This window comes from Periplaneta americana, chromosome 17 (assembly GCF_040183065.1).
Source record: "Periplaneta americana isolate PAMFEO1 chromosome 17, P.americana_PAMFEO1_priV1, whole genome shotgun sequence".
NCBI lineage: Eukaryota > Metazoa > Arthropoda > Insecta > Blattodea > Blattidae > Periplaneta > Periplaneta americana.
This window is the reverse complement of record NC_091133.1, coordinates 91,444,830-91,472,618: the sequence shown is the minus strand read 5'-3', so window position 1 is coordinate 91,472,618 and position 27,789 is coordinate 91,444,830. Positions and strand designations below refer to the sequence as shown.

At 35.1% G+C, this 27,789-nt stretch overlaps 1 protein-coding gene across 3 annotated transcripts in view; it reads left to right on the top strand.

Annotated features, from left to right (window-relative positions):
• Positions 1 to 27,789, top strand: part of Pde8 (phosphodiesterase 8) — a 770,548-nt gene that overhangs the window by 460,849 nt on the left and 281,910 nt on the right. For all 3 annotated transcript variants that reach the window (XM_069816063.1, XM_069816068.1, XM_069816069.1), the window contains exon 4: positions 3,048 to 3,145. In XM_069816063.1, the coding sequence (XP_069672164.1) occupies positions 3,048 to 3,145 (98 nt within the window). The remainder of the gene's footprint in view (positions 1 to 3,047; positions 3,146 to 27,789) is intronic.

Genomic DNA, 27,789 nt, shown 5'->3' with positions numbered 1-27,789 from the left:
TAATGAAATTTGTAAGAATTTTACTAGATGCATATCTGCAATATTTACTCGCAATAGTTACCGAAAAGAATTCGAAATTTCCTTCCGTTGCTTTTCAAGATGCAGTCGCTCTTGATGCCTCATTTTGATTACTGTGACACTCTCTACACTGATCTTAACATGAGACTGACAGGCAGACTAAAGCGTGTTCATAATGCATCTGTTCGATTTATTTGCAACGTCCATAGATCTGACCGTATCACACCTTCACTAAATATGCTGTCCTGGGCCCGTCTCAAAGAGCGAAGAACTATTCACTCTCTCACTTTACTCTTCAATATTCTTCAAACCTCTAACCCTAGCTACCTAGCTTCTCGTTTTCAACATTTGTCCTCATATCACGAAATAGATACTCGCTCACAACACCATATCACACTCTCCATTCCTAAACACAGAACATCCTTCTACTCTTCATCTTTCACCGTCTCTGCAGCTCATCTCTGGAACTCTCTGCCACAACATGTCAGAGACTGTCGGACATTGTCTAGTTTCAAAAATAAATTAAAATTGCACTTTTTCAATTCAGATTCCTTTCAGTTATAAGCCTTTTTCTCTGCCATAGTTTTGTAAAAACATAGGCTATATATTTATTTCCTTCCTTTTCCCTTTTTGTTCTCTTTATCAGCCGATGAATTTATTATCATAGTCTTTTTATTGTGAATTTTATTTAATTTTCGTATTTCTTTTCTTTTTTATTACTATTTCATTACATTCCATTTTGTTATATTCTTCCTTACGTTTTCCATATTAACCATTTGTACTAAATGAGTTGCTTTTACTATATTCCAATGTATTTTACTTCTTTTTTTTCTATTATGGTATTATTTTGATGTTGTTTAGTGTTGAATTTATTATGCTATTATTATTTTTTTGTAATATGTTAGTATTCTGTTCTTTAACTTTTTGTTAAATTTTAACTGCTTGTATACTTTGTGACCTGGTTAAGTGTAAGAGAAGGCCCTATGGCCTTAACTCTGCCAGTATAAATAAAGAATTATTATTATTATTATTATTATTATTATTATTATTATTATTATTATTATTATTATTATTATTATTATTAAGAGGTTGTTAAACATTGTGACGCGTACGACCCACCCGTTTTCTTTAGATCCATGAAACTTTGCTGTAATGGGATTTGAGTTCTCATATTCTAATTACACTAAAAACACTCACTATTCAACGTTAACTGTAGTTTAATTAACAATAAAACATACAATTAAATAAATTACAATTGAACATTACTATACACAATACTTCTGCCCATAAAACTACATTCATTCAACCCTACGTAGTTTCACAACCTTCTCATACAATCTCATCCTAATACACCTCAGGTACTATTAGACCTAGTCTACCCACTCTCTTTACAATCCATACTTCGCAAGCGAGTGCACTTCCAGAGTCAATCTGTTCAATAATCATAACCCAGACTTATACAAATACCCGTTCCGAAACAACACGTCCATAAATTAATGTTTCCAGATAATTTCGTGTAGTAATGTCTGAGCAGCGAACACCAACAACGGCCACTCATACCCGTATACCGCTCACAATATTCTTGATGTTTAATATTCACACAGTGAGCGTGTATTATGTTGACTGCTACCACACTGCATCTCGCGATGAGCACAGCAGATTCTCCCTTCTCGAATTCTCCTGATATGCACACGGAAAGCATGCGTTATGTAGACTCTGCTCTGATAAACACAATGCACTCGAGGTCTACTGCATGACAACTACTCTTGGACTCGCTCCGTCACTGACTGGCACCCTAGATCATATTACCCAGATTGCTCTGCGTTATAGGCTTTGACGATAACAACTTTTGTCAGGTTTACTATGCTGCCATCTAGTTGTTACATAAGGAGTCACGTCATAACTCCCATTTGAATTGCATTAGTGACTGTACTGCTATCTCGTGTTCTTTACGGCGGACGGGTGGTGATCCTGGCGGTTGTTCTCTTCAAAGTGCAAACCGATTTTAACACAGGAATGAGCAATCTATATGTGATCTGGGCTGGCACTCATCCCTCTCACGTCAACCAGGCAAGAAGAAGGAGAAAGAAAGACGTTACATTTTAAAATCAACGAATGACAATGGCCTAGCCTCGAAACAAGGTAGCAATATACACATTATGCGATAGAGCAGGGCTGGGCACCGGGAGCGAATCCAGACTCTAAACGGGGACGCTTAATATTCATCCGTCGCGGTATAAACGCTGCTTGGTGTTCGGCGGGGAAGAAAGGGGTTGAAGAGAAGTCATGTGACTCCCCGTGAGAGAGTAGAATCAGCTCTTGGTGCCCAGCCATGCGATAGAGAGAAAAGTAACGAAGGTAACATCTAGCGGAGCTATAACAAAGTGGTATAATAATAATATTAAATAAACGAGGAAGAACGTGGAATCTGGAGTGACTAAACGATAAACTATGCAGGAAAATAATACATATTAAATATGATTGAATTTAAAAAGAAAACAAAAAAAAAATAACAGAGTAATATAAACTTAATACAACATAAAAGAGGGTACAAAATGGAAAGATATGAAACTTTAAAAACCAAGAAAACATACGTGTGACGTATGATCGTCACATCATTTGGGGAAAAGAACACTTTTTTTTTCTGAAAAAGCTATGAACTTTCCGCCAATATGATATTATAGTTTTTTTGTTACATATAATATGAGTTACTCGCTCAGAAAATCTGCAAGGCTATTTCACTTCCGTTCTGTATAATCTATCTGAATTTTTTAAATTTCTGCCATTTTAAAACACTCAGTTTCCAGTTATAGTTTTATACATTTGTAAGCTTTTGAAGGAAATGTTGTTGTTTTCTAATGCCAGGCGTTTGACAGTAAAGTCATTTGACCTCTTGCACTCCAATATTTTTCAAAGATATTATCATCGTCAGCCACTGAAGCACAAATTTTGAAGGAAATGTGCTCATACCGGTATAAACGATATTGTTACAACACCTTTTTTCAAATGTACATTTCTCTTTGTTGCAGGGTCGACTAGTTCACCCCGGAGTTTGAATTTATTCAAGAAAGGGAAATCTGACAAATCACTGAAGTCTAACAAGCAAGCAAATCAAGCCGTACAAAATGTAAGTATTACTTGATCTTTGTTTTATAAGTTATAAACTTCCTTACTTTTTCTAGACTGCTCTAATTCTCAGCATAAGCTTAAAATTGATATTAAATTGAAAGCGGCAGACTTACCAACGACAATCGTGTACCTAACTTATTTATTCGTTTCTAATTCATATTTTAATCGTATTGTCATATTGAAATTCAAACAATTTTTTCAGTGATAATTGTGTTTTTCTGTTGCTTCAATATCGCCGAAACTTTCCACGGTTTCTGAAAAACCTCTGTAATTTGTAAGGATGGTAAATGAAGAATGAATCACATAACGGATGCTTAGCCCAACGTTAAAATAGGCCTCCCTTTAAAACATCTGTTAGATGATGATTTTTAATTGGTTATTTTACGACGCTTTATCAACTGTTATGGTTATCTAGCGTCTGAGCGGAATGGAGGTGATAATGCCAGCGAAATGAGCCCAGAGTCCAGCGTCAAAAGTTATCCAGCATTTACTCTTAGTGGGTGGAGGGAAAACTCCTGAAAGAGCCTCAACCAGGTAACTTGTCCCAACCAGGATTTGAACCCGAACCCGCTTGTTTCACGGTCAGACATGTTAACCGTTACTCCCACCGGTGGACTTAGATGGTGAAGTACATACATAATGTCTAGCGTAGCTTGAGACAGGCCTTCCGTAAAGTTGACGGCGAGAACGAAGCATGTTCGATAGGAAGTATAAAGTAAATTGAAAAATAAACTCCATCCAACTGTTTGCAGAATAAACCTTTCATATCAAATTATAATATACTCGTATAGTGCACGTTATGCTGAAAAGTGATTAAATAGTATTGTTGACGATATACTGTTTGCTGTAAATGTAACTGAGTTGTGGTTACTGTTCATAGCGATAAATAATAAACACACATGCAATTTGATTTTCAACAATGCATTGCTGTCTATATCGGTATTGTAATGTAATTATATGCTTCACACTTCCCTTTCACTCTCGCCGCAACCGAGACAATGCGATAACTAAACAATATCTGACTTGCACAAGGTGTTCAAGAACAAACTTCAGAAAAGACTTACCAACAAGTGTTTTAAAAACAAATTTCACTATTAAAAAAAAAACATGAAAAAGAAAGAGAGAATGCCGTCCTCTATAAATTTCCGCCCTAGGCAACTGCCTAGGTTGCCTAGGCCTAAATCCGGCACTGCTTCCTAGACCCGTGTTTGAATTAAAAAGTCAGCGCCTATGATCCATCCTTATCTAAGCTACAAGTTGCATACCAATAATGAAGACGTTTCACGCAATCGAAGGGATTTCATAAATTCCCTGCCATCTTTTTCTACTATCTTTTCCACCTCATAAACAACAGTTCCTCAGCATTCATTTTATCTTGTATCGCATGACATGCGGAGGTGCCATAGACCCGTGTTCTGCTAAAGAAGCGCTGACACACACGTCTGCGGTATCTGTTGCTTGTAATCTCATGGCGCAAGACGAAATCTTGTTCCTAGGAAACGAATTGTTTGCACGAGCGGAATTCCATTGCGCGTGCGCCAGTATACCAGATCATAAACTGGGGATCTGATAACATCTAATGTGACCTAGTTTCCTCTACGTGGGTTGCCCAACGGAAGTGATAACGTAATGTGATTTTGAATTTGTTTATTGAAACACCACTCTAATGGAGTGTTTCTTTTTTGTATTTATTATTCAAATATAGTAGTAGACCTACAGTAGATGAAGGCAGTTGGCTTTATTTATAAGTACTAGTACATTTTACTGTGTAAGTAGATAATTATGTGTAATAGGCCTAAATTTTTCACAAATTTACATAAAGTAGTTTATAAATAAAACACTCTAGAATACATTTCTTGTGTGTTTACTATTCAAATATAGTAGTACAGTAGATGAAGGCAGTTGGCTTTATTTATAAGTACTAGTACATTTTACTGTGTAAGTAGATAATTGTGTGCAATAGGCCTAAATTTTTCACAAATTTACATAAAGTAGTTTATAAATATATAGGGTAGAAGTGAAATAACCCCAGGGCCGGATTTAGGTATAGTGCCGCCCCTAGGCAGTGCTAAAATTTGCCACCGCCAACTATTACAAACAGTTTATCACCAGCTATTATACGGATCGTGTTTAGTTTAAATTAGTTTTAAATGGAACGTTACAATTCAGAAAACAATAAATTACTGGAATCAAAATACATGCATCTTACTTGTGAATTACAAAGATTTTCTTCGAACGTTCTTCACAGAGAAAGCATTGATGATGCCATCAAAGTCGTCCTGACGAAGCACATCAGACTCGATGCAAAGAAAAATAAAATTTATTTGTAAAAGGCAGGCTGTGGTCTATTTTTAAGCATTGGGTTTGTTGGTGGTACAATTATTACGAGTATTTCTTACTTCGATAGGAAGTATAAAGTAAATTAAAGAATAATCTCCAACTCATTGAAAAATAAACCTTTCATTATCGAATTATGCAGGGTGTTTCCGAGGTGGTGTTACAAACTTTCAGGGATGATGGCGAAGGGCACATGTATCAATTTGAGATGAGGAACCCTGGTCCGGAAATGACCGAGTCGAGAGTTACAAGCACCTCTGTACACCTTATTTATGTGTATTTATCTGTACATCTTACACATACTGTATTCATCTGATGTTGTTTACGGTGTCTACTTACAGTATTCCATTCAGTGCGCTGTCTGAGGGATGGGGACGGGTAACTACACTAAAGCAATGCAGATAGCATAATGTTTAACGGACATGGTCGGTCCTGATATGCATGTCTGTAGATAGCAGTGTAAGTGTACAAGTTGCAGTGTCCAGTCGATCAGTTTTAGTGAAATGGAGGAGTACACGAGAGCGGAATATGCAGACCTGATTTTTGAATACGGATGAGCCAATGGGAACAGTAGACAAGCTCACAGATTGTATCGGTGCAAGTACCCACGTAGGAGATATCCGGCCCATACCATATTTCCACGACTGTTCCAAAGGTTAAGGGAAGGAGGGCACGTGGTGCCAAATTACAATTCCATTTCCACACAAATATTTTTGCTTATAACTTTCGACTCAGTCATTTCCGGACCATGGTTCCTTATCTCAAATTGATACATGTGCCCTTCGCCATCATCCCTGAAAGTTTGTAACACCATCTCGGAAACACTCTGTATAGTACAAATGCTGGAAAGTGATTAACTAGTATTGTTGACGATATACAGAATGGCGCAGATAAAAGTAGCCCGTGTAAGTATAGAGTAAATAGAGAAGAAAAATACAGAAGCGACGTTTCTTGTCATGATAACTATTTGAGACCGAAGGTGCATTAACAACAGTAACACCAAAGTGCTGATAGTTTTCCGATAATTTTATTGAGCTTAAGGAATGTTTTTCGCCATGATAATTATTTCGAGACTGAAGGTACGTTATCAACAATAACAGCACAAGTCCTGATAGTTTAGTGATAATTAATTGAGCTTAAAGAATGTTTCTTGTCATGATAATTATTTCGAGACTGGAGGTCAATTATCAACATTAACACCAAAAGTGCTGATAGTTTTCTGATTCGAATGTTTGTTGACGTAGTAATTATTTCGATACTGACGGTGCATTATCAGCAATAACACCATAAGTACTGATAGTTTTCTGATAATTTCATTTGGAATCCGGTGTGGCTTAGTGGATAAAGCGTCAGCACATAGAGCTGAAAACCCGGGTTCGAGTCTCGGTGCCGGAGAGAATTTTTCTCTGCTCTATCCAGCTTTCATCATAAAAGTTAGAGAAGATTCAAAACTTTTCGCGACTTCAGAGAATAATTCTACATATGCCGTATGTTTTTGTCTATTTTTATTTATGCAGTTCATATGCCCCTCGCTACTTCTCACAGCCTGCTGAATTTCAAGTTTGCTGGCAGAGGAGAGCAACTCGTTTAATTAACATTCTATTATAAGAGAAGTGTGTTAAGGATATTTTTGCTTTCGAAATGTAGTCGGTCTTTCTGATGTTGGACCATTCATCTCGGCGCTTCATTCAGTACGCCTCAAGGGACACTCCTGGCCTCTTGCACAATATCTCTTTCAAAGAATTTCTTCCACTCTCTATTCAGTTTCTTTTTTATTTGTTTTTGAAATTTAATTAAAGTCAAAATGTTGGTTTGAAATTCAATGAAAACTGGATACCTACAGGATGTATATGACATAAGCCGTTTGCAGGCACTTTTCCCAATCCATTTTTCTCGAGGAAAATGTTTCCAATAACAACTTTCCCAAAATAAAATTTTCCCAAAGACATATTTCGTAAAGTACATGTTTCCCAATTTATTAATCTCCCAACTACAAAGCGAGTGAGATTGAGAAAGACAAGTTTTAGCCTATTGATATCAAGAATGTTAATCATTATTGTTCTTGAATTTTTGGTATCTGGATACAAGTACTTTACTAGTCCAGACATCTTCATTCTCTGGAGCATGCTGATGTAACAGTTGTGTTCCTTTTAATACGATAATATTTTCGCTGTTCGCTTTTGTTATGGTTCTAGCACGACATTCATTCTTCCTTGTATAGTTCTATTGTGTTTTTTCATTACTTCCGATTGTTTATAATACATATGTTTCTCGATAAGAAGTAACCGTCTCCTGCTGAAAGTATTAATTCCGTCGTTATGTCACTAAGAAGAAACTACAACGAATTTGGAATTATGTCAATGAGAAGAAATTGCAATTAATTGGAATTATGAAAATGTACAACGAATTTGGAATTATGTCAATGGGAAGAAACTACAACGAATTTGGAATTATATCAATGAGAAGAAACTACAACGAATTTGGAATTATGTCAATGAGAAGAAACTATAACGAATTTGGAATTATGTCAATGAGAAGAAACTACGACGAATTTAGAATTATGTCAATGAGAATAAATTACAACGAATTTGGAATTATGTCAATGAGAAGAAACTACGACGAATTTGGAATTATGTCAATGAGCAGAAACTACAACGAATTTGGAATTATGTCAATGAGCAGAACCTACGACGAATTTGGAATTATGTCAGTGAGAAGAAATTATAACGAATTTGGAATTATGTCAATGAGAAGAAACTACAACGAATTTGGAATTATGTCAATGAGAAGAAATTATAACGAATTTGGAATTATGTCAATGAGAAGAAACTACAACGAATTTGGAATTATGTCAGTGAGCAGAACCTACAACGAATTTGGAATTATGTAAATGAGAAGAAACTATAACGAATTTGGAATTATGTCAGTGAGAAAAAACTACAACAAATTTGGAATTATGTCAATGAGAAGAAACTACAACAAATTTTCCGGCAACAGAAAACATACACAAGTGTTACTGCGGAAACCTACATACACTTAAACAGTATCATGTTGAAGGAAAATATTACAATATATTATTGGAAATTAGGTTTCGGAACCGGAGAGAGAGGAGAAAATGGATTGAGAAAGCATGAATTGGGAGTTGTGCATGTTTGGGAGTTTACAATTCGGGAAGAAAGGAGTGGGAATATTTGATTGAAAAAAGTGTCGTGCAATTGATTAAGCTGACGGGCTGATGCAGGTGGTTTGAAAAATTCACCTAAAATGTATTGTTTTCTAAATTTTAATTGTAATAAAATGGAAAATTAACGTTTGTAAGACGAAGAATAGCCACTGATCATGTTACAAATTTTATTTTAGTATTAATATTTGGGCAGCAGCAACAAATGCTGAATGCGTAGGAACCCGATGTTATGAAAAGTGTTCTTGATAAAGTTGAAGCGTTGTACTCATGACACACATGGCATTTTCGTAAATTGAGTGAACTGAAAATCCAACAAACCCGTTCATGGGCTTATAACTTATCATCTAATTGCAAGAGACAGTCTCAGTGTCTGATATAAGCTGTGTAATATTGCCTGTCCTGATGGTTATTGGTTCATGTCCCGTGATCAAGAAAGTTGATAAAGATGATGTCGCTGCATTTGTATCAACTATCATCGCTAGCAGAAATGAGAAATAATGTAAACCGTATGTTTTTTGTTTTTTTTTTTTTTTCAATGGCAGGGACCTTAACTTGCCATTATTCACCCTGACTGTATGAGCAGGATCATGGATGTCGCTAGTGTCGAAAATTCTATAGAACATTTAGTTCGTCAGAGACTATCGCAGGGGAATCAAGTACCCGGAAAGAAAATCCTGTGTTGCCTGGGGCTTACTCAACACAAATTATAAATTCAGAGAGGAACGGGATTTGAACCACATCAGTAGGGAATTTAAGTTCATTGTTTCTAGGGATATCTTGATTTCCCCTTTAAAACTAAATCTTTTCTTTCATATTATCTTCTATTTTAAATTTTATATATTTACAATTTTAGTTAAATATTATTTTCTTAGAATTTTATTTTCTAACTAGAATAAAAATGTTGACTTCTAATCTTTACCATATTCCTTTTTGCATTAGGAGCAGAAAAAGTGTCACTAGAGATTATGTGACGGTTCTTCTCCTGTTCCTTTACTTGCAGCTTTTTCTTGTAGGAGGGTGATTGGATAAGTCAGTTGTATGAGTGTATTTGTAAGTGGGGCCTTCCCCTTTTCTCTATTGAACTTCCTTAAGGGAAACTGTATTGGCTGAGTTGAGTTCATTACGACTCAGACATTCAAGCGAAGCGAATTGAGGTTGCAGTGAAGTGATTTTGTGATTTGTGGCTTAAGAAAATAATATATTTGAGATTAAGTAAGAAAAGGGTAGATTTGAATGCATAAGTAGACCTGGTGGGAATCTACTGCCAATTAAATTACTGTACACTTCCCTTTAAAACTGAAGCAAATCAACTTCCATATGAAGGTATTAATATTTCATCATTCCGAAAGTTTATAATGAGGGAAGGGAAGTTAGGAATATGAAATAAAAAAAACTCGCAAGATCCCTTTGGTTGGTAGTACTTTATGGGGGCTAGTGAGTGCAAAAAATAGTATATTAACTACTTATATTGTCCGTTTAACTGTATTATATGTCACTTAATATTTGAGGAGAAAAATTCGCTCCGGTGCCGGGGATCGAACCCGGGTCCTTGGTTCTGAGTACCAAGCGCTCTGACCACTGAGCTACGCCGAATCCACAGCACCGGATCGAACTCTCCTCCTTCAATGTTTCCCTTTGTGGCCTGAATCCAAGTTAGGCATATATGTTGACGTCTTTTCAATGTCAACTGCCATTATACTAGGAGCGCACTCAGCTGAGTGATTTGTTGGCCGGGAATCCGCAGTTATTATGCACTGCTAGTTATGAGAATATTGTAGATTTATTAATTTGTCCTACAGAATGTTATCTGTAATATTGACACATAATATTTGTGGATTGAATTCGGCGTAACTCAGTGGTCAGAGCGCTTGGTAGTAGAACCAAGGACCCGGGTTCGATCCCCGGCGCCGGAGCGAATTTTTCTCCTCAAATATTAAGTGTCAATATTACAGATAACATTCTGTAGGACAAATTAATAAATCTACAATATGTATTATATGTGTTAACTTAAGTTCTGTTAATAAAGATTACTATCCAATCTTAAGCTAAAATTATACAGAGCTATTCATAAGTCCGTGAAACATTTTAAAGTTTAATAATAAATAAAGTATGCAACAGATCATGGTAATTGACATGCCGTTAGAGAGAAACTCTCCAAGTTTTTTAATAAGAAAAGCCCATGCTTAGTTGCAAAGATTTATCGCTAGGTGGCAGTAGTCATAGTGGAAAAATGGCATTTCGTCGCTTAAGAACCAATACCGCGTAACTGACAAAATGTAAATTTTACAGGAGAAGGAAAAAACCGAATAAAAACCATAAAAATAACGCAATAGTCTTGAAAAGTGATGTATGGCTATGAAATAGCATAACTAATTTGTAACTAAGTGAAAATGGATAATCATGGCCGTAGACATTTGGCCATGTCACTTACGCGGTATTGGAACTCTGCCGTTGACTACATTTTGTTAGTTACTCGGTATTGTGAGGCAACTTTAGCAGCTTCAGGACACATGCTGACAAGCGTTTTCTTTGCGTGAAAACTGCCTTCTGGAAATATTATTCGTGCTCTTGTATATGTCAATGTGTTATCTGAATTGTTGTCCTACCATCTGACTTGAGGTCAAGATCGGTAGGCTGTAGCTTGAATCAGCACTAGATTACGTTCCAGACAATGATTGCTGCATTCTTAGTCAATCAAATGCTGAAACTATGGGAAAGGAAAAAGAAGACACAGTTCAATGTTTATTGTTATAATAATAATAATAATAATAATAATAATAATAATAATAATAATAATAATAATAATAATGACAATCTGATACCAAGTACTTTATTTTCACACTACGTATATGAATAGATAAGTAGAATTGTTGCTAAAACGTTGCTGACAAATATAATTTTATAACAAAATAATTAATAATAATAATAATAATAATAATAATATTATTATTATTATTATTATTATTATTATTATTATTATTATTATTATTATTATTATTGACAATGGACTTGACTGACTTGCGAATAATGAAAAGAAAATCATATAAAAATATAATAATGATGATGATAATTTTTCAGGCACAATCGTCGTTAAACACAATAAAGAAATAATTATAGGCCTATGCTGAAATCACAAAAACTAATCCTTGAGTAAACCTAGTGTGGAATACTATCATAAAAACTATGGCACAATCGGTTCTATATACAATAATGTGACGGTAATTTAGGCAGGCTACTAATGCTCTTTTTTTTCTGTGCTTTTGCACAAGAACATGACTTTTTTTTTACTGAAGGGACGCCATCAGTACTATTAGCTAACCAATATTGCACAGTTCATTCTTTAATTCCCAATGTACACAGAAACATCTTTTTGCAAACCTGATTTTTTTTCTCATCAACTTTTAGGTTGTAGACAAATGTTCTCTTTCTTCTCGATTCAGAATTTGTACTGTCAGGTCTTTTCGTAGATTTGATACGTAAACGGTCCTCTGTTCCCAAGTCATAGATTTCCAGAATGCCTGAAAGATGTCTTCTCTCATTAGAAATTAAATTACAGCCCTTTACTTTCGAATTTTGGCACATTATATAACTACACTCTGGCCCCAAATTCCTTGCATCTCTCTCCGTTTCATGAGTTACTTTGCCATCTTTCGATCTCTTGTAGCTAAGATAAGCTTCCTCTTCCATTCTAAGTTTTCTATTTTTCATTTTCTTCCACTTACCCTTTTGTGACTTTGAACTTCTTTTTCTTTTCTGTAAAATTTCCATGAAACGCTTGTAGATTCTTCTCTTTACCTTTTTCTGACGAATGTAAAGATGTAGAATAAGTAGCACTCACAAATTCTTCGGGGTCGTCTACATATGAAGACGCTTCCGAAATTTGGTGTAGATCCTTCATTGACATGGTATTGTCTTCAGTTTCTGTCCTATCCTATTTCTAGCTGTATTATTTTAATAGCGTTGCTTTAAATCATACCAGACTGCATAATACGATCATAACATTACCGGTAACACTGGACGGATAATCCCTGATCTGCAGCAGCCCATTTCCAGAAGGACGGTTTTCTTTTGCATTTGAATTATCAGGCAGTACACCTACGAATAAGATGAGATTACTAGTGTTTATAAATATGATATAAACGGCTTAAAAACATGTGTAGTAAATATTATCATCAATTTAGATCTTCCTCCTACCGGAGGAAATGGAAGGAACCAAGCTCAGCACCACTAAATGTAGCGCAAATTATTTTAGCGGCCCCATTCATTATTATTTATATTAAGTACTTAAATTAAGTTTGCTGTTATGATTCCGTAACTGAAGAAAAATAAACGTTTAGTAACTGTGATACTTCTTATGCCATACCTTTGTTAATGTTCACAGAAGTTTCTCCCGTCTTGAATGCAGAACATAGCACAGATAGGATTTCGTTCTCGCTAAACTGACTGTCGTCTGATTCATTGTCCATTTCTTTTCTTGTATCTGTAGGCCTATATAATAATAAAATATTAAATGTACTTATTTCAGTGAATGAACTTGGAGATTCTGCGGGAACTCAGCTCAACTAACATTCAATTGACATTAGTGAAATAATTCTATTATATTTACCTTTTAAATAATTGAAACTGGACACTTCTTTCATCTTCTCAGAATATTACACACTGTTGATACAATTTTACAAGGCAGTAACTAGAACCAGCTTCCGTACTGAGGGCGCGCAGGGAGTAGACATAACAGCCTATCTGTTGTCAGATACGCGGTATTTCCTACAGACTTCTCGTGACTTCAGATACGCGGTATTGTACCCCCCTCCTTCGCACGCAGGCCATTCATGCAATCAAATTCCCGCGCTTGTCAATGCATGCAGATGACAGTGGAGATACCATCTGTGCAAAAAAACAGTTTTGACCAAAAATGTCAGTTACGCGGTATTGGTTCTTAAGCGACGATTTACTAAACGTAAGTAATCGTTTTGTGTATTGGAATATACAAGGACCTCGTCAAATATTTGAAGTAAACGGTTTCGCTGACTTTCTCATCTTTAGCGACGAAGCAACTTTTTACCTCTCCGGAAAACTTAATCGGTAATTATAAGGTGCTCATATGAGGGACTGAAAATCCCCGCGCAGTTCTAAAGCATGTGCGACCTTAGGTGAATGTCTTCTGTGCGACTTCGAAAGAGAAGTTGTATGGACCATTTTTCTTTATAGAACCCACCGTCACTGGGATGATTTACTTGAACATGTTACAAAATAGACTGATACCTCAGCTTAATGAAGGCAGTAATGATTGCATCTTTCAGCAAGATGAATGTCCATGTCGCTATCACAACAACGTGCGAGAGTATCTCCATCAAAATTTTCAACAGAGATGGATCGGACGCACAGGACGAGAAGATGATGCGTTAATGAAGTGGCCACCACGGTCACCGGTTTAACTCCATGTGATTTTTTTCTTGTGGGCATTTGTGAAGGATATTGTCTATATGACTACGCTGATCTCCAGGAACTTCGCCACCGGATTACAGCTGCCGTGGTTCTGGTTAACCGTGATATGCTGGAGCGTGGATTACCACATGGATGTATGCCGACTCAGAGTGCTGCATTGGAGTTAAATCGCTCGCTTGAACTCGGTCGAATGTCGCACTCTCGAGTGAATAAGATCGGTCGTGATACGCTCGTAATAAATAGAAGCACAGTACAAGGTCATCTCACCGACATGTCTTATCTTGTATGGAAGGCGACAGATAAGATACACAGGTTTTGCTCACATGGTAAAAATAAGGCTTTATTTTCAGCGTTTATGACAAACGTTTAATGGAACGTACCAAAACAGTAACATGAAGTTATAAATAAAATAGTATGAAAAACTTCGATATACAGTTATTATTGCTAATTAATAAATAATTATTCAATATTTGATTTACCACATGTATAATATGATGGGTCCATACATAGTGTTCCGCCTATATACTGCGACAATGTAGAAACGTTTTACAAAATATTATTGATATAGCAGTAGATTAATAACAATATTAGTACAGAGATAACGTCACAGAAAATATAATAAAACGAATAGTCATCCTGCACAACTGTTACAGACGAAAAAGATTGATACACTAATTATTAGAGATTATTATTACTACTAGAAAACTTGATACATTTCTTGCATTATCGTGATTGTGTTCTCCGTTTATAATAATTACATTTACATCCAATAACATCTATCAGATGAGGCAAAAACAAAATCACTCCTGTGTGTGGGGGGGGGGGACATTTACCTACAACATTTATATTACATTTTAAAGGAAATTTTGTAGTAGTTGTACTATGGAGAGGTTAGTTAAACACTGCAAAGTTTTGAAATGATGAACATCTATGATGTTACTACACAGTTCATCACTGTAACAAGAACGAATGTCTAACGCTCGGCTTATACCGTTCCAGGATTTATCGCTCATGACAATTTTACCCATCATGCATGTGCGCTACCTATCGGATTATGCTATGAACTACTTAGCGCTCGAGCGAAAACGTCCGATGCAGACCTCTGTAAACGCCATATTAGCAAAGGTGGACACATTGTGCATCTGTGAGGTATGAAACAAAACTTCGAGAGCTTCTCTTTATTTTAGTGTAAAATAATTTGTTATCCATTATGTAGTTTAGTAGTTATGAATTTTTTTAATGTTTCACGGACTTACGAATAATCGTGGTATTTTGAGGGAGAAAATAGGAGATATTTTAGGGATTTTTAGTATAAATAGGTTGACAACACTGAACCCGCCCCCCTTAGCTTAAAAATTCAGTATTGAGCCATCGTGACGAATGTGTTAACTGTATATTGAGAATATAATTTTTAATTTCACAGCCGTTATTGCACTTGTATTAATTGAGATTGAAGCTAATTCATGAATGAGAAAATAGACGTGAGAAATAGCTTGTCATGGACCATGTGTTTGTAAAAGTACTGCTATCAGCATTCGTGGAAAATGATTACCTCACGTAGCGAAATTGCTGCGAGAAACATTTTTCAAAGAGCTGAGGTCTCTGTCGTTTCGCGTGAATAAGCTTGTGAAGAAGGTTCGGTAGTCCGAGTTATCGGGTTACACAGGTGATACAAGCAGAAAATTCGTCGCGTAAGCAAGGTTCCGTGTTGATTTCATAAAACGTTATGTTTTCAAGATCTTCATTGATGTGCATCGCAAAGAAACTTTTTTTTATGTAACAGTTCATTTTCACCACATAAAAATAATAATAATAATAATAATAATAATAATAATAATAATAATAATGATAAAAGATAAAGGTAAAGGTATCCCCGTCACATGCCATGAAGGCATTTGGGGGGGGCATGGAGGTAGAGCCCCATGCTTTCCATGACCTCGGCACTAGAATGAGGTGGTGTGGTCGGCACCACGCTCTGACCGCCTTTTACCCCCGGGAAAGACCCGGTACTCAATTTTACAGGAGGCTGAGTGAACCTAGGGGCCGTTTTGAAAGTTTGGCAACGAGAAAATAATAATAGTAATATTAATAATAATAGGCCTAGTAATAATAGTAATAATAATAATAGCAATAATAATAATAATAATAATAATAATAATAATAATAATAATAAAAATATTTTATTTTACCTGGCACAGTTAAGGCCTTAAGGCCTTCTCTTACATTCAGCCAGATCTACAATAATTAATACAAGTGCATAAATAGTAATAATATGACCATCGTGAACATCTCTCGAAAAGCAGAATTGAACCCGAAGCACATGACCCTTTTCTTTTATATTTATGTACTAATGATTTCATCGCCTTCCATTCTGATGTCTTCGATACACCTGTGTTTTGAGCTAATTCTATTTAACGATTTCGTGGGATATAATAGGGATTTTATTTCAAAACTTCCCAGTCTAAATAACTAATTATTTAAATTGAATTCAATTTAAACAAAAAACACGTGAATTTAGATATTGAGGGGGATGTCTGAAACCAGACTTAATTGCATTTTAGATTTCACCCCCACCCCCACTTTGAAATTTCAAATGGCACCCCTATATTTTTATATTTAAATATGAAAGAGCATTCAATAATTGTTTATACATCTCATTTGTTTTCGCATCTTTTGTTTTCTCTGGCAACCTGGATTGTTATTATTGTTGATTAGAGCTGAAGAGAATAAAGCCACAAAAAGGTATTGAATATTTCATGTAATAGTTGTGTTTGTGTATTAAATTATTATTATTTTAAAATGGTATATACCCTTCAAGAGAGAACATAAATCATCCTTATTAATTAAATTTAGGAAATTACACAAAATAAGCTGTGTTTTTATCCTACAATCAACCGATAATAACAAAAATACAGGTTGCCAGGCAACGATAGGAAACAAAAGATGCGAAAACGAATGATGTGTATAAACAATTGAATGCTCTTTCATATTTAAGTTTAAAAATATAGGGATGCCATTTGAAATTTCAAAGTGGGGGTGGCTGGGGAGTGGGGGGTGAAATCTAAAATGCAATTAAGTCTGGTTTCAGACTTCCTCTCAAAATCTGTATTGACGTGTTTTTTGTTTAAAATGAATAATAATAATTAGCAGTGGCGTAGCATGAAATTTTGAGCAGGGGAAGCTAACTCAAGTTGTCTTTCATGTACATAATGAGAAAACGTATTACAAAAATATAGTCTTAAAATAAATTAGTAGTCAATGTCAAGTCAGCAGTCCAAAGATTGGTTGGAACCTCGTAAGTAACACCAATGAGGCATGACCTCAAATGGTAAAATATGATTTCATTGTTTACACATATCTCTAACAAATAGACACGGTTATTTGTTTTTTAAATCCCACTTTTGTTCGTAAGTCAGTCTTGATAATAGAATTGTCCTAAAAATTCAAGTAAATTGGTGTCAGGAACTGTTATTTCACTCATTATTTATTATATCAGCCACAATGCACACTAACCTTCAACTGAACACAGCTCACGAAAGGGATAACTCGGAAACTTTCAATGTAAAAGCTAGCTTCTTCCGTGCCTTGCGACCAGGGTAGTTTAGTTAGAAAGGGATGGAAAATCTGCGGGGTGGGTTAAACAGAAGAATGAGTGAAAGAAACCAGTCTGCTTGGAAGCTGGTGTGTGCAGGCTTCTTGTTTACTGCTGCATCACAAATCATCCTGAGCTGCCGCATCACAATATTTAACGCGTAAATATAAACTCTATTAAAATTAATAAATAATTTTGTTCATAAACTGCAGGTTTATTATGAAATTATTATTAACTGGGGAAGCTGAGCTTTTTAGCTTACATTGACGCTACGCCACTCATAATTAGTTATTTAGACTGGGAAGTTTTGAAATGAAAGCCCTGTATAACTTATTTAGTAGTCTTGGTTGTATACAATGTGTAGGCCTACTTTTGTTAATCTCTCCTAAATTGATTTGACAAATGTGAACCTATTTTAGTTACATTAGTTGCACATAAAACACTACGAAAGAACAATCTCATCAGCGCTTAAAATTCGGTTTCTGAAATCTAAAATCTGGTTCATGGAATTTGTCAGAAGGAATAATTCTCGTAATGAAGCATATTATCTAAAAATACATGAACTGAAATGCAATTAACAAATTAATATTATTCAAGAAGACATCGGTTGTTGCTTTGTACATAGTTCGAAAATCTGCCAGCAGATGGCAGAAACCATCACGTTAATGAAGATCTGAATGTTAATTATCTGTATACTTATCTGCTTAATGCTACAAGTAAGTTCTATGAGAAAATTCAATTAAGTGTAAACCTTTCGCCACTAGGAACTTGTGTTGCTCGGCAGCTAACAAGACAACTAAATACATCATTGCTGCATGCCATACAGTGTGTTAATTAAGTATGGAATATTGCTAATAACTCTTTATAGTATATATTCGATGGGATTGGTGATAGCGAGATGATATTTGGCGAGATGAGGCCGAGGATTCGCCACAGATTACCTGAAATTTTTACTTATGGTTGGGCTATAGCAATTTTATTTTCCACCTTTGCTTATCTTAATGTTATTAGTTTACATTAACGTTTTCGATACTCTTATTGTATCATCTTCAGATGTTAGGATGTTATGTATAGCTCAACTGATGAATTGTTTATGATTGTAAATTGAATTAATCTACTTGATATTAATTGCACAAATTTGTATAGCTTAATGAAAATATGCTACTTTGTATTGTATATATTTGTATAGTTTTGGCCGATGAATTGTATATGCTTTAAATTGAATAGTAATCTATATAGCTCTACTGATAAATTGTTTGTGTTTCTAATTTGAAGTAGTTTGCATGATATGTATTATCAATTTCTGTAAATCACAACTGGTTGAATTGTTTATGCCTTAAATTTAATTAACTTGTTTTGTATTATACATATAGCTCAACTTATGAATGATCGTTTGCGTTTGTAAATTTACTAATCTGATTGGCTATGTATTGTATACTTTTAGTAGAGCCATCGATGTAGCTCAGTCGGCAGACTCGCTGGGCTGCTGATCCGGAGCTGCGTTCGGGCTTGGGTTGGATCCCCCTTTGGTCTTTGGTTTCTTCCGAGGTTTTCCCCAGCCGTGGGACTAAAGCCGGATGGTCTATGGCGAATCTATGGCGAGTCCTTGGCATCAACCCCTTTGATTTGATTACCCCCCTTTGATTTGATTACCTGGTTGGGTTTTTCCGAGGTTTCCCCCACCAAAAGGCAAATTCCGGGTAATATTTTGGCGAATCCTCGGACCTCATCTCATCTCACTACATCTCGCCAAAAAAAAAAAAAAAAAAATGCACAAAATTGTAATAATTGTAGAAAATTACTAAATTGTAAAACTATAAAAATTTGTAAAAATTGTAATTGTAATATTGTAAAATGTTGACTTGTTCCACATCTTAAAGCTTCATTGCTCATGTAAGATCTATGGAAAAAAATAAATGAATGAATGAATGAATGAATGAATGTCAACATATGTGATGAAAACCTAGCCTCATATTGTGTTGTGGGTTATTCAAATGCATAGAACCTATCATTATTTCCTAGTTTAGCTAAAGTTGATCATTGCTATGAATTAACCTAATTCAGTGTCTATAGTTACTTGTTAGGATTCTGTTAAATAGTACCGACACATAGTAAGTGTATCAATGATTTTCACAGTAGTCAGTATGAACAACATAATTTTAAAAAACTCCAATAATACATAGTACCAAAACTATAGATAAATCAGTGAACAAAAAAGTGTGTTATTAAGACAGTGATTTTAACTAAGATCAGCAGAAGCAGCCCAATTCAACGACACAACAGGCTAACACGGCCAACCATATAGTAGGGTTATTTTTTTACGACGCTTTATCAACAGCTTAAGTTATTTAGCGTCTGAATGAGATGAAGGTGATAATGCCGGTGAAGTTAGTCCGGGTCCAGCACCGAAAGTTACCCAGCATTTGCTCGGATTGGGTTGAGGGAAACCCCCGGAAAAAACCTCAACCAGGTAACTTGCCCCAACCGGGAATCGAACCCGAGCCACCTGGTTTCGCGGGCAGACGCGCTGACCGTTACTCCACAGATGTGGACCCAATCATATAAGTGTTCAAAGTGTTTTATAGTGTTTATAGTGTTTTATAGTGTATACTTCACTTGTTTTAAATTCATATGTTATATTATTGTTCTCATATAATTTTACACTGTCCTACACGGGCCTTCATAGTGATTTTTAACAGGGTCCTAACAAGTAACTATAGACACTGAATTAGGTTAATTCATAGCAATGATCAACTTTAGCTAAACTAGGAAATCACGATAGGTTCTATGCATTTGAATAACCCACAATACAATATGAGGCTAGGTTTTCATCACATATGTTGACATAACATCCTAACATCTGAAGATGATACAATAAGAGTATCGAAAACGTTAATGTAAACTAATAACATTAAGATAAGCAAAGGTGGAAAATAAAATTGCTATAGTTAAATAATATAAGCTTATCGGTATCACCAAAAATGAAACTTATGGTTGGGGAAAACCTCGGAAAAAACCCAACCAAGTAATCAGCCCAAGCGTGAATCGAACCCGCGCCCCAACGCAACTCGGGATCGACAGGGAAGTACCCTAGCTGACTGAGCTACGCCGATGGCATTATAGTATGGTCGAGTAGAAATGTTGATGTAATGGAACTGGTGGGGAAGGATATTTTCTAACAGTAACAGAGTATTTACTTTAATGATGTTTTAATGTTCTGATGTTTTTACAATTCTAATTAAGTAATAGCAACCCCGTGTAATAGAAATCACATCATAATATCATTGGTTTTCAAATTACACTTTAAAATATTTTATGTTCGACCATGCCGAAATGTAGTAATTATACACCTGGTAGCAGTCCTTTAATGCATGCCATTAAAGTACACCTATTCATTGAAGTTCAGGTTTTCGATTATTCTCGGATATGCAATCGAAAGACAACGAGGGAAACGTCACGGAGGCTGGAAATCCAATACCGTCGCAGAAGGTTATGTTCTGTTACTATAATAATTAGCGTTAATTGTAAATAATATTGAAATAAATTCAATTTGTCATCTCGTTTTTCAATTCTAAATCAATTTCCAGGTTATATCAAAATTAGTTCATGTTATTCTCTAGATTGTATCAAGGTCAGTGACATTGTTGTTCCTAGGAAAAAATCAATACTTTCGCGTCTGCGCACATCTCACAATTTACGAGGTCACTTCCGATCTTCTGTCAGATACAAATAAAATGAACACTTCTGAATAATTTCAAGTTAGAAATATGGTCGAACATAAAAAGTCGTATGAAACTTGCCTATAATGGTAATTAAGACGCTCGTATGAAAATTATGAAATTCGCTTGCGCTCGTTTCATAAACAACCATACTCGCGTTTTAATTATTATCATTATAGGCTCGTTGCGTAATGTACTATTGTTTCTGAAACGATGTCGTATTTAAAAAAAAAAATTATATTTTCTGTACCGAATAGCCACATCTTTCGCTACCTAGCATTTCACAAAAATCTTTTGAATACGCAAAGTAGATTGAAGGAGTATCGACGGCGACTACGTCGAAACGTAAAATTTTCACACTGATCTTATTAGTACTGCTCAGCAGCATGGCTTTGCAGAAGGCTGTTAGAAGCGATATTTCGCACTGTAAGACTATTTCTAGGAGACGGGTACGTTCTAACTGCCATGTACACCACAACGCGTATAAACTACAATAAACGGTTAATTTATTCCTATAATTATAGTGCAGCCCGGTAAGTCATTAGCCGGCGTTTAATCATAATAGACGGCTGAGTGACTTGGATGTGTGTTGCCTTGACTACGAAAGTCTAACAAAAAGTTGTCTGTGCAGGTTAAAGCACGTCATCCTCAACGCCGGATATTAATCGATTTGCTGCGTAACGCTATTACACGTACAAATGACTTGATGCTAGATAATGCACTCTATGTACGAAATTGATGATACATTGTCAGTCCAAGTTGCGTGAGTTGTATTTTAAATATTGGCCCAATATTCATTTGAATCATTATACCGCTATTGACTGTCAATATCGTTGGACCAGATATCCATTATCGTTCGCCTTTATTCCTGCATGTGCCGCACAATAATAGGGACTTTGATATGTATTACTGCACCAATATACGAATGCCCTTCTCACTCTAATCGCAACAGGCCCAGTAGTATTTCCATTATTTGATATTACGGCACCAGAAGAGACTGGGGTTTGTTCCAAAGATCATCGTATGAAATTTGTAGTAAATTAAGGGGTTAGGTACAGCTTACAGCAGTAAAATGTTCGGAAATATTCAACATTTTTTTTCCTCCATTACTGTATCTTGTACAATAATGAAAATTGGTATGTGTAAAAAACTTTCCTTCTGCTATATGAAAAAAAATATATATATAAATAATTTTTTTAAATCCATAATGGTGGTAGTTCACTGTGCAGTGATGAAGCGTTTCCCTCATAACACATAAACTTGTGAACTTTTTCATGTTCTCTCTCTTTTATTTTATTGCTGAAACTTCTGTTTACAATATCATTCTCTTTCAACAGAACTACATTCCTTAATAAATAATTTTTTTTTTATTTTGTGTTAGAAGAAAATACTAATATTTAACCATTTTTAATGAATTTATTTTTATTAGGCATCTATCAAAGGTAGAGAAGTGATCTTGCATCATATTGTAGATATGACATGAATAAATACACACAAAAAATTTCATCACAGAATGTTGGATAGTTTTTGAGTTATGTGGGAAGCGCTTCATCACTGCACAGTGAACTGAATTTGAGGGGGGGGGGGGGAATGTAAATAATTTTTTTATATCGTAAATTTTTTTTAATACAGCAGAAGGATATGTTTTTACACATTATTGTACAAGATACAGTAATGGAGGAAAAAATGTTGAATATTTCCAAAATTTTACTGCTGTAAGCTGTACCTAATCCATTAAGCGTGCCGATATGTTTCCATCATATCTCTGTTATTAACGATTAAAGCAAAAAAATTATTTCCGGAAATAATTGTGATGATCTCGAATTTGAGTTATTTATGGGAACTATTATCGTTTAATGACAAACGCGAAAAGGGATTCTATAATGATAATAGTAATTTATGTAACTAGCGTATAATATTGGTGATTATGGCAAAAGTGAATTTTCACAAGTGTTTATAATGAAGATTATACACGTATTACGTACAACGTTTTATGCTGTTCTAGCATTAAAATGTGAAAAAAAAACTATTATAAATTTATAAAATGTAATGTTATGACGTAGTAGAAACATGAGTACTGGATATGACTAATATGTTGCATGGTTGCTAAGTAACCGTTTCTAAGACAATGTTATTTTGTTGTCGTTTTGAAGATTTTTCTTACAGGTACGTTGTATAAAATTGTGTTGTGAAGGTGATGATGACGTCATAGAATACTAGTTGCTAGGTAACCTTTTCTGGCATCAGTGCCACAATTAGGCCAATTTTGCACGATTTATAGCGTCATGACAAGCGTGTTTTAACGCTAGGATTGCATAAATTACTTTTTTTAACCGTAATTGTTATATACCAAGCTTTCATTTCAAAACTTCCCAGTCTAAATAACCATGATTTCAATTAATTATAATTTAAAGAAAAATGCGTCAATTTAGATATTGAGGGGGAAGTTTTAAACCAGTGTTAAATGCGTTTCACTCCTTCCTTTGAAATTTCAAATGGCATCACTATATTATGAAACTTAAATATGAAACAGTATTCAGTTGTATACACTTTTAGTTTATTTGTTCTCACATCTTTTGTTATTTATCGTAGCCTGGCAACCTGAATTGTTGTTATTGTTAGTTGGTTGTGGGATGAAAACACAGTCTATGTAGGGTAATTTACTAAATTTAATTAATTCAATTTACTAAACTTAATATTCAAAATATGTTCCACTGTTGACTAGACAGTAATACAGCCTATTTCGGATCAGCGTATTTCGGAACTCAGCATAGTAGTGCATCAAAACCATACATAAATAATTAACGTAACGAAATTCCGAAGTTGTCAGTCCAGTCCTGGGCATAATTAAACATTTACCGCGAATTTATGAAAGAGAAGATCATTGGATTGTGAGATACTCTGAACGAAGTGGAGTCTTTTTTATTTATTTCATTATTTAAATTTAAATATACAGAATACAGAATATAATTACAACAATAGAAGTAGAAGTAAAATAATACAATCAATATAAAAAATAAGATAGGATAGAGTAATGTTAACAAAATTTGAGAACCGAATGAGGAGCGCTTGTGTTCGGTCGCAGTTCAGATATATTATTAATAGGCCTATAAGAGAATATACGAAATGAAATAAAATAGGAACTAAAATTAAAATTACAACTAGGCCTACAGTGAAATTATATAATATATTAATATAAGAGAAATATAGAAAATAAAATAAAATAAAATAGGAACTAAAATTAAAATTACAGCTGCAATGAAATTGTATAATATAATATTAACATAGAGAAGAGTAAGTCCACACCTGGCCGCGAAACCAGGTGGCCCGGGTTCGATTCCCGGTCGGGGCAAGTTACCTGGTTGAGGTTTATTCCGGAGTTTTCCCCATGGGCGGCTTTTGGGGTAGTGCCAGTGTGCCATGGCGCCACCAATGAAAGAAACAAAAAATAATATCCTAGAAAGCAGTTGTAATAGTTTATTTCTACACATTTTATTCGTATTTCATTTGAACGAGCGCGCGCACAGATCCGGACGCACTCTTGCAGCGTTTTTCCGAACGTTGGAGCCACTTCAGTGTGGCACTGCCTACGTCCATATAACACTGTACAAAAGGCTACTGATTCTAGTTTATATGCGTTTCTTATGGCAGACTTTGAGCCGAATTCAATTTGACTCAGTAGTTAATATTCCGCCCGCTAGAGCACAGTAAGAAAATGCAGAAATTTCACTAGATGGCAGGGTTGTTGGAGACGTTAGGCAGGGAACCATCAACCGTAGATTTGCAAGAAAACACACGTTAAAGTTTCGCGCCAAATGTTAATGTAATGTTGCCAATTCAAAACTAATGCACATAACTTGGATTTGAATGTGTAAAGTGTTATTTATTTAACTATATTGAACGCAGAGATAGTCAGTCATGGTTCTTTTTAGAAAGATAAATACTTTTTCATATTATGTAAAACTGTTTGTTAATGTTGTGTAATATTTGTTTTATTTCGCGGCAACTAAATATCGCTACACTGTTGCTAGTATTGATGCTTTTGTTAACGAACGATACATGAGATCTGTGCAGGACATGAACAAGTGTTATTCAGGCCGCTGCCTTGGATTGATCGGCCTGTTAAATAAACTGCAAACGTGTTTGTTTATTATCTATATCATTGTTTATCTCGTGTGTTTTTGCCAGTAATTTTACTAGTTATAAATGTTATTTGTATTTGACTAACAATACTGTGAAAGTTTTCCATTATCTGTATATTTCGTAAATTTCGTTATTAGTTCCGAAAATGTTATTGTAACTGTTACTAGATGCATTATTAACTGCACACCTGGTAAAGTAGCTGGTTTAATTAATGTGTTTTATTTAACATAATGCAAACGTGAACTGCGATTATCAATTTCACTAGGGTAATTTGCGTACAACCTTTTTTCATTTTTGGCACCACCACCAGAATGCCTCACCGGCCGCCACTGGTTTTCCCTCAACCCAATATGAGCAAATGCTGAGTAACTTTCGGTGTTGGACCCTGGACTCATTTCACCGACATTATCACCTTCATCTCATTCAGTCACTAAATAACCTTAGATGTTGATAAAGCGTCGTAAAATAACCTACTCAAATAAAAAAATAGAGAAGAATAATATCGTAGGTGAATAAAGTAGGACAATTTATGAAAAAAAATATATATATATTCCAAAATTATAGAATACAAATATAATATAGGCCGATTAATTCATACACATAGGCTATAAATTTATTTAATCAGATTGAAGACACGTTTCTAATTTTCTTGTTATATGTTAGTGGATTACATGTTAGAAGTTCTGGGTGTAATTTAGCTGAAAAATTATACAACCGAGGGCCAAAATTAATACTATGCTTTGGACCAGCAGATGTGAAACATTAAGGTTCTAGGTACTAACGTTGAATTATTATTTCGTCTTGTGTCATACTATAGGTATGGAGTAACGAAGTTAATCTGCTTTTAATTAACATAAATTATCAATTTATATCAATCCAGTGACCAAAAATGTTGTTTTATATGAATCAGTTATGAGTGAGAATTTTGTTTCAAGTGAAGTAAAATATTTCCAAAATAAATCTTTATGCTATGAGGACAGACTTTTAGCAAAGGAGTTACGTCCCAAAACCAGAGGTTGTAGTGAGTTTTTTTTATCTCCTGACTATTATTCTTTTATATATATATATATTTTCTCTTTTGTACTGCACCTGGTCCTAAGGTCAAAAGCCGCCACTGAACAATACTTACACGTATAGAACTTCCTAAGGAGGACTTCGACCTATCGATTTTTAAGAATCCTTTGTTAGTGGAATATGCTGTTCCTTTTTTATTATTCCTTTTCATAAGGTTGACATTCATAATTACCGTCGTCAGAACTTTAACTACTTGGAGAAACACGCAGGTTGTTAGCGCAAAAATCCGGTCGTCTCTTGAACACGTTTATTTCGTAACTACTCTGTTTGTCCTTATTCATTTTGAGGGGTTCGAAAATAAATTTTACCTAAGTCTTAACTGCATAAAAAAAAAGTTTTTTGGTGATTACAGAGTGAAAGACTGCGCTTGTTATCGGTGACAGTTGGAGAGGAAAGAGGAAAGAGGAAATCCTATGTTAAGAGGCGATTTAAACAGATGGAACATTCAAAATAGGAAAGTAATCAATCTCATATTACTGTAAGTTTATGAAGTTTTGAATATGAATGGAAGAAATTTAATGCTACCTTATCTTTCCTTGTAGCCTACTTCTACATAGTGCACTCAACAAGAAAATTGTCTACTGCTGTGGAGTGACGGTTAGTATGCCTGATCGTGAAACGAGCGGGCCCGAGTTCAAATTCTGGTTGGGGCAAGTTATCTACTTGAGGTTTTTTCCCGGGTTTTCTCTCAACCCATTAAGAGCAAATGCTGGGTAACTTTCGACGCTGGACCCTAGACTCATTTCGCCGGCATTATCATCTTCATATCATTCAGACGCTAAATAACTAGAGCAGTTGATAAAGCGTTGTAAAATACTCCCCCAAAAACAGAATATCAGTATTCCTCTTAATGCACCAACTGTGTTCTGATATAGGGTAAAGGTGCCTAATTCCGTGATAAAATTTCAATTGACTGCCATGGAGTTGTGGTCTCTGACTTTTAAGTTCTTGAAGTACTTAATAGATCCCAGGAGATGTCTTCTTTTCAATTCTATTGACTACCGCCATTTGAATAGAAGTAGTCGACTGCAGAAGCGTTTGCTCAGTGAAAGGTGGTTGACCAGTAAGTTTTTCTTTCTCTTGTTACTGCTCCTGAAGAAACATTTCATATTTGAGGTAAGAATTAATATAACATTATAGAAATGATA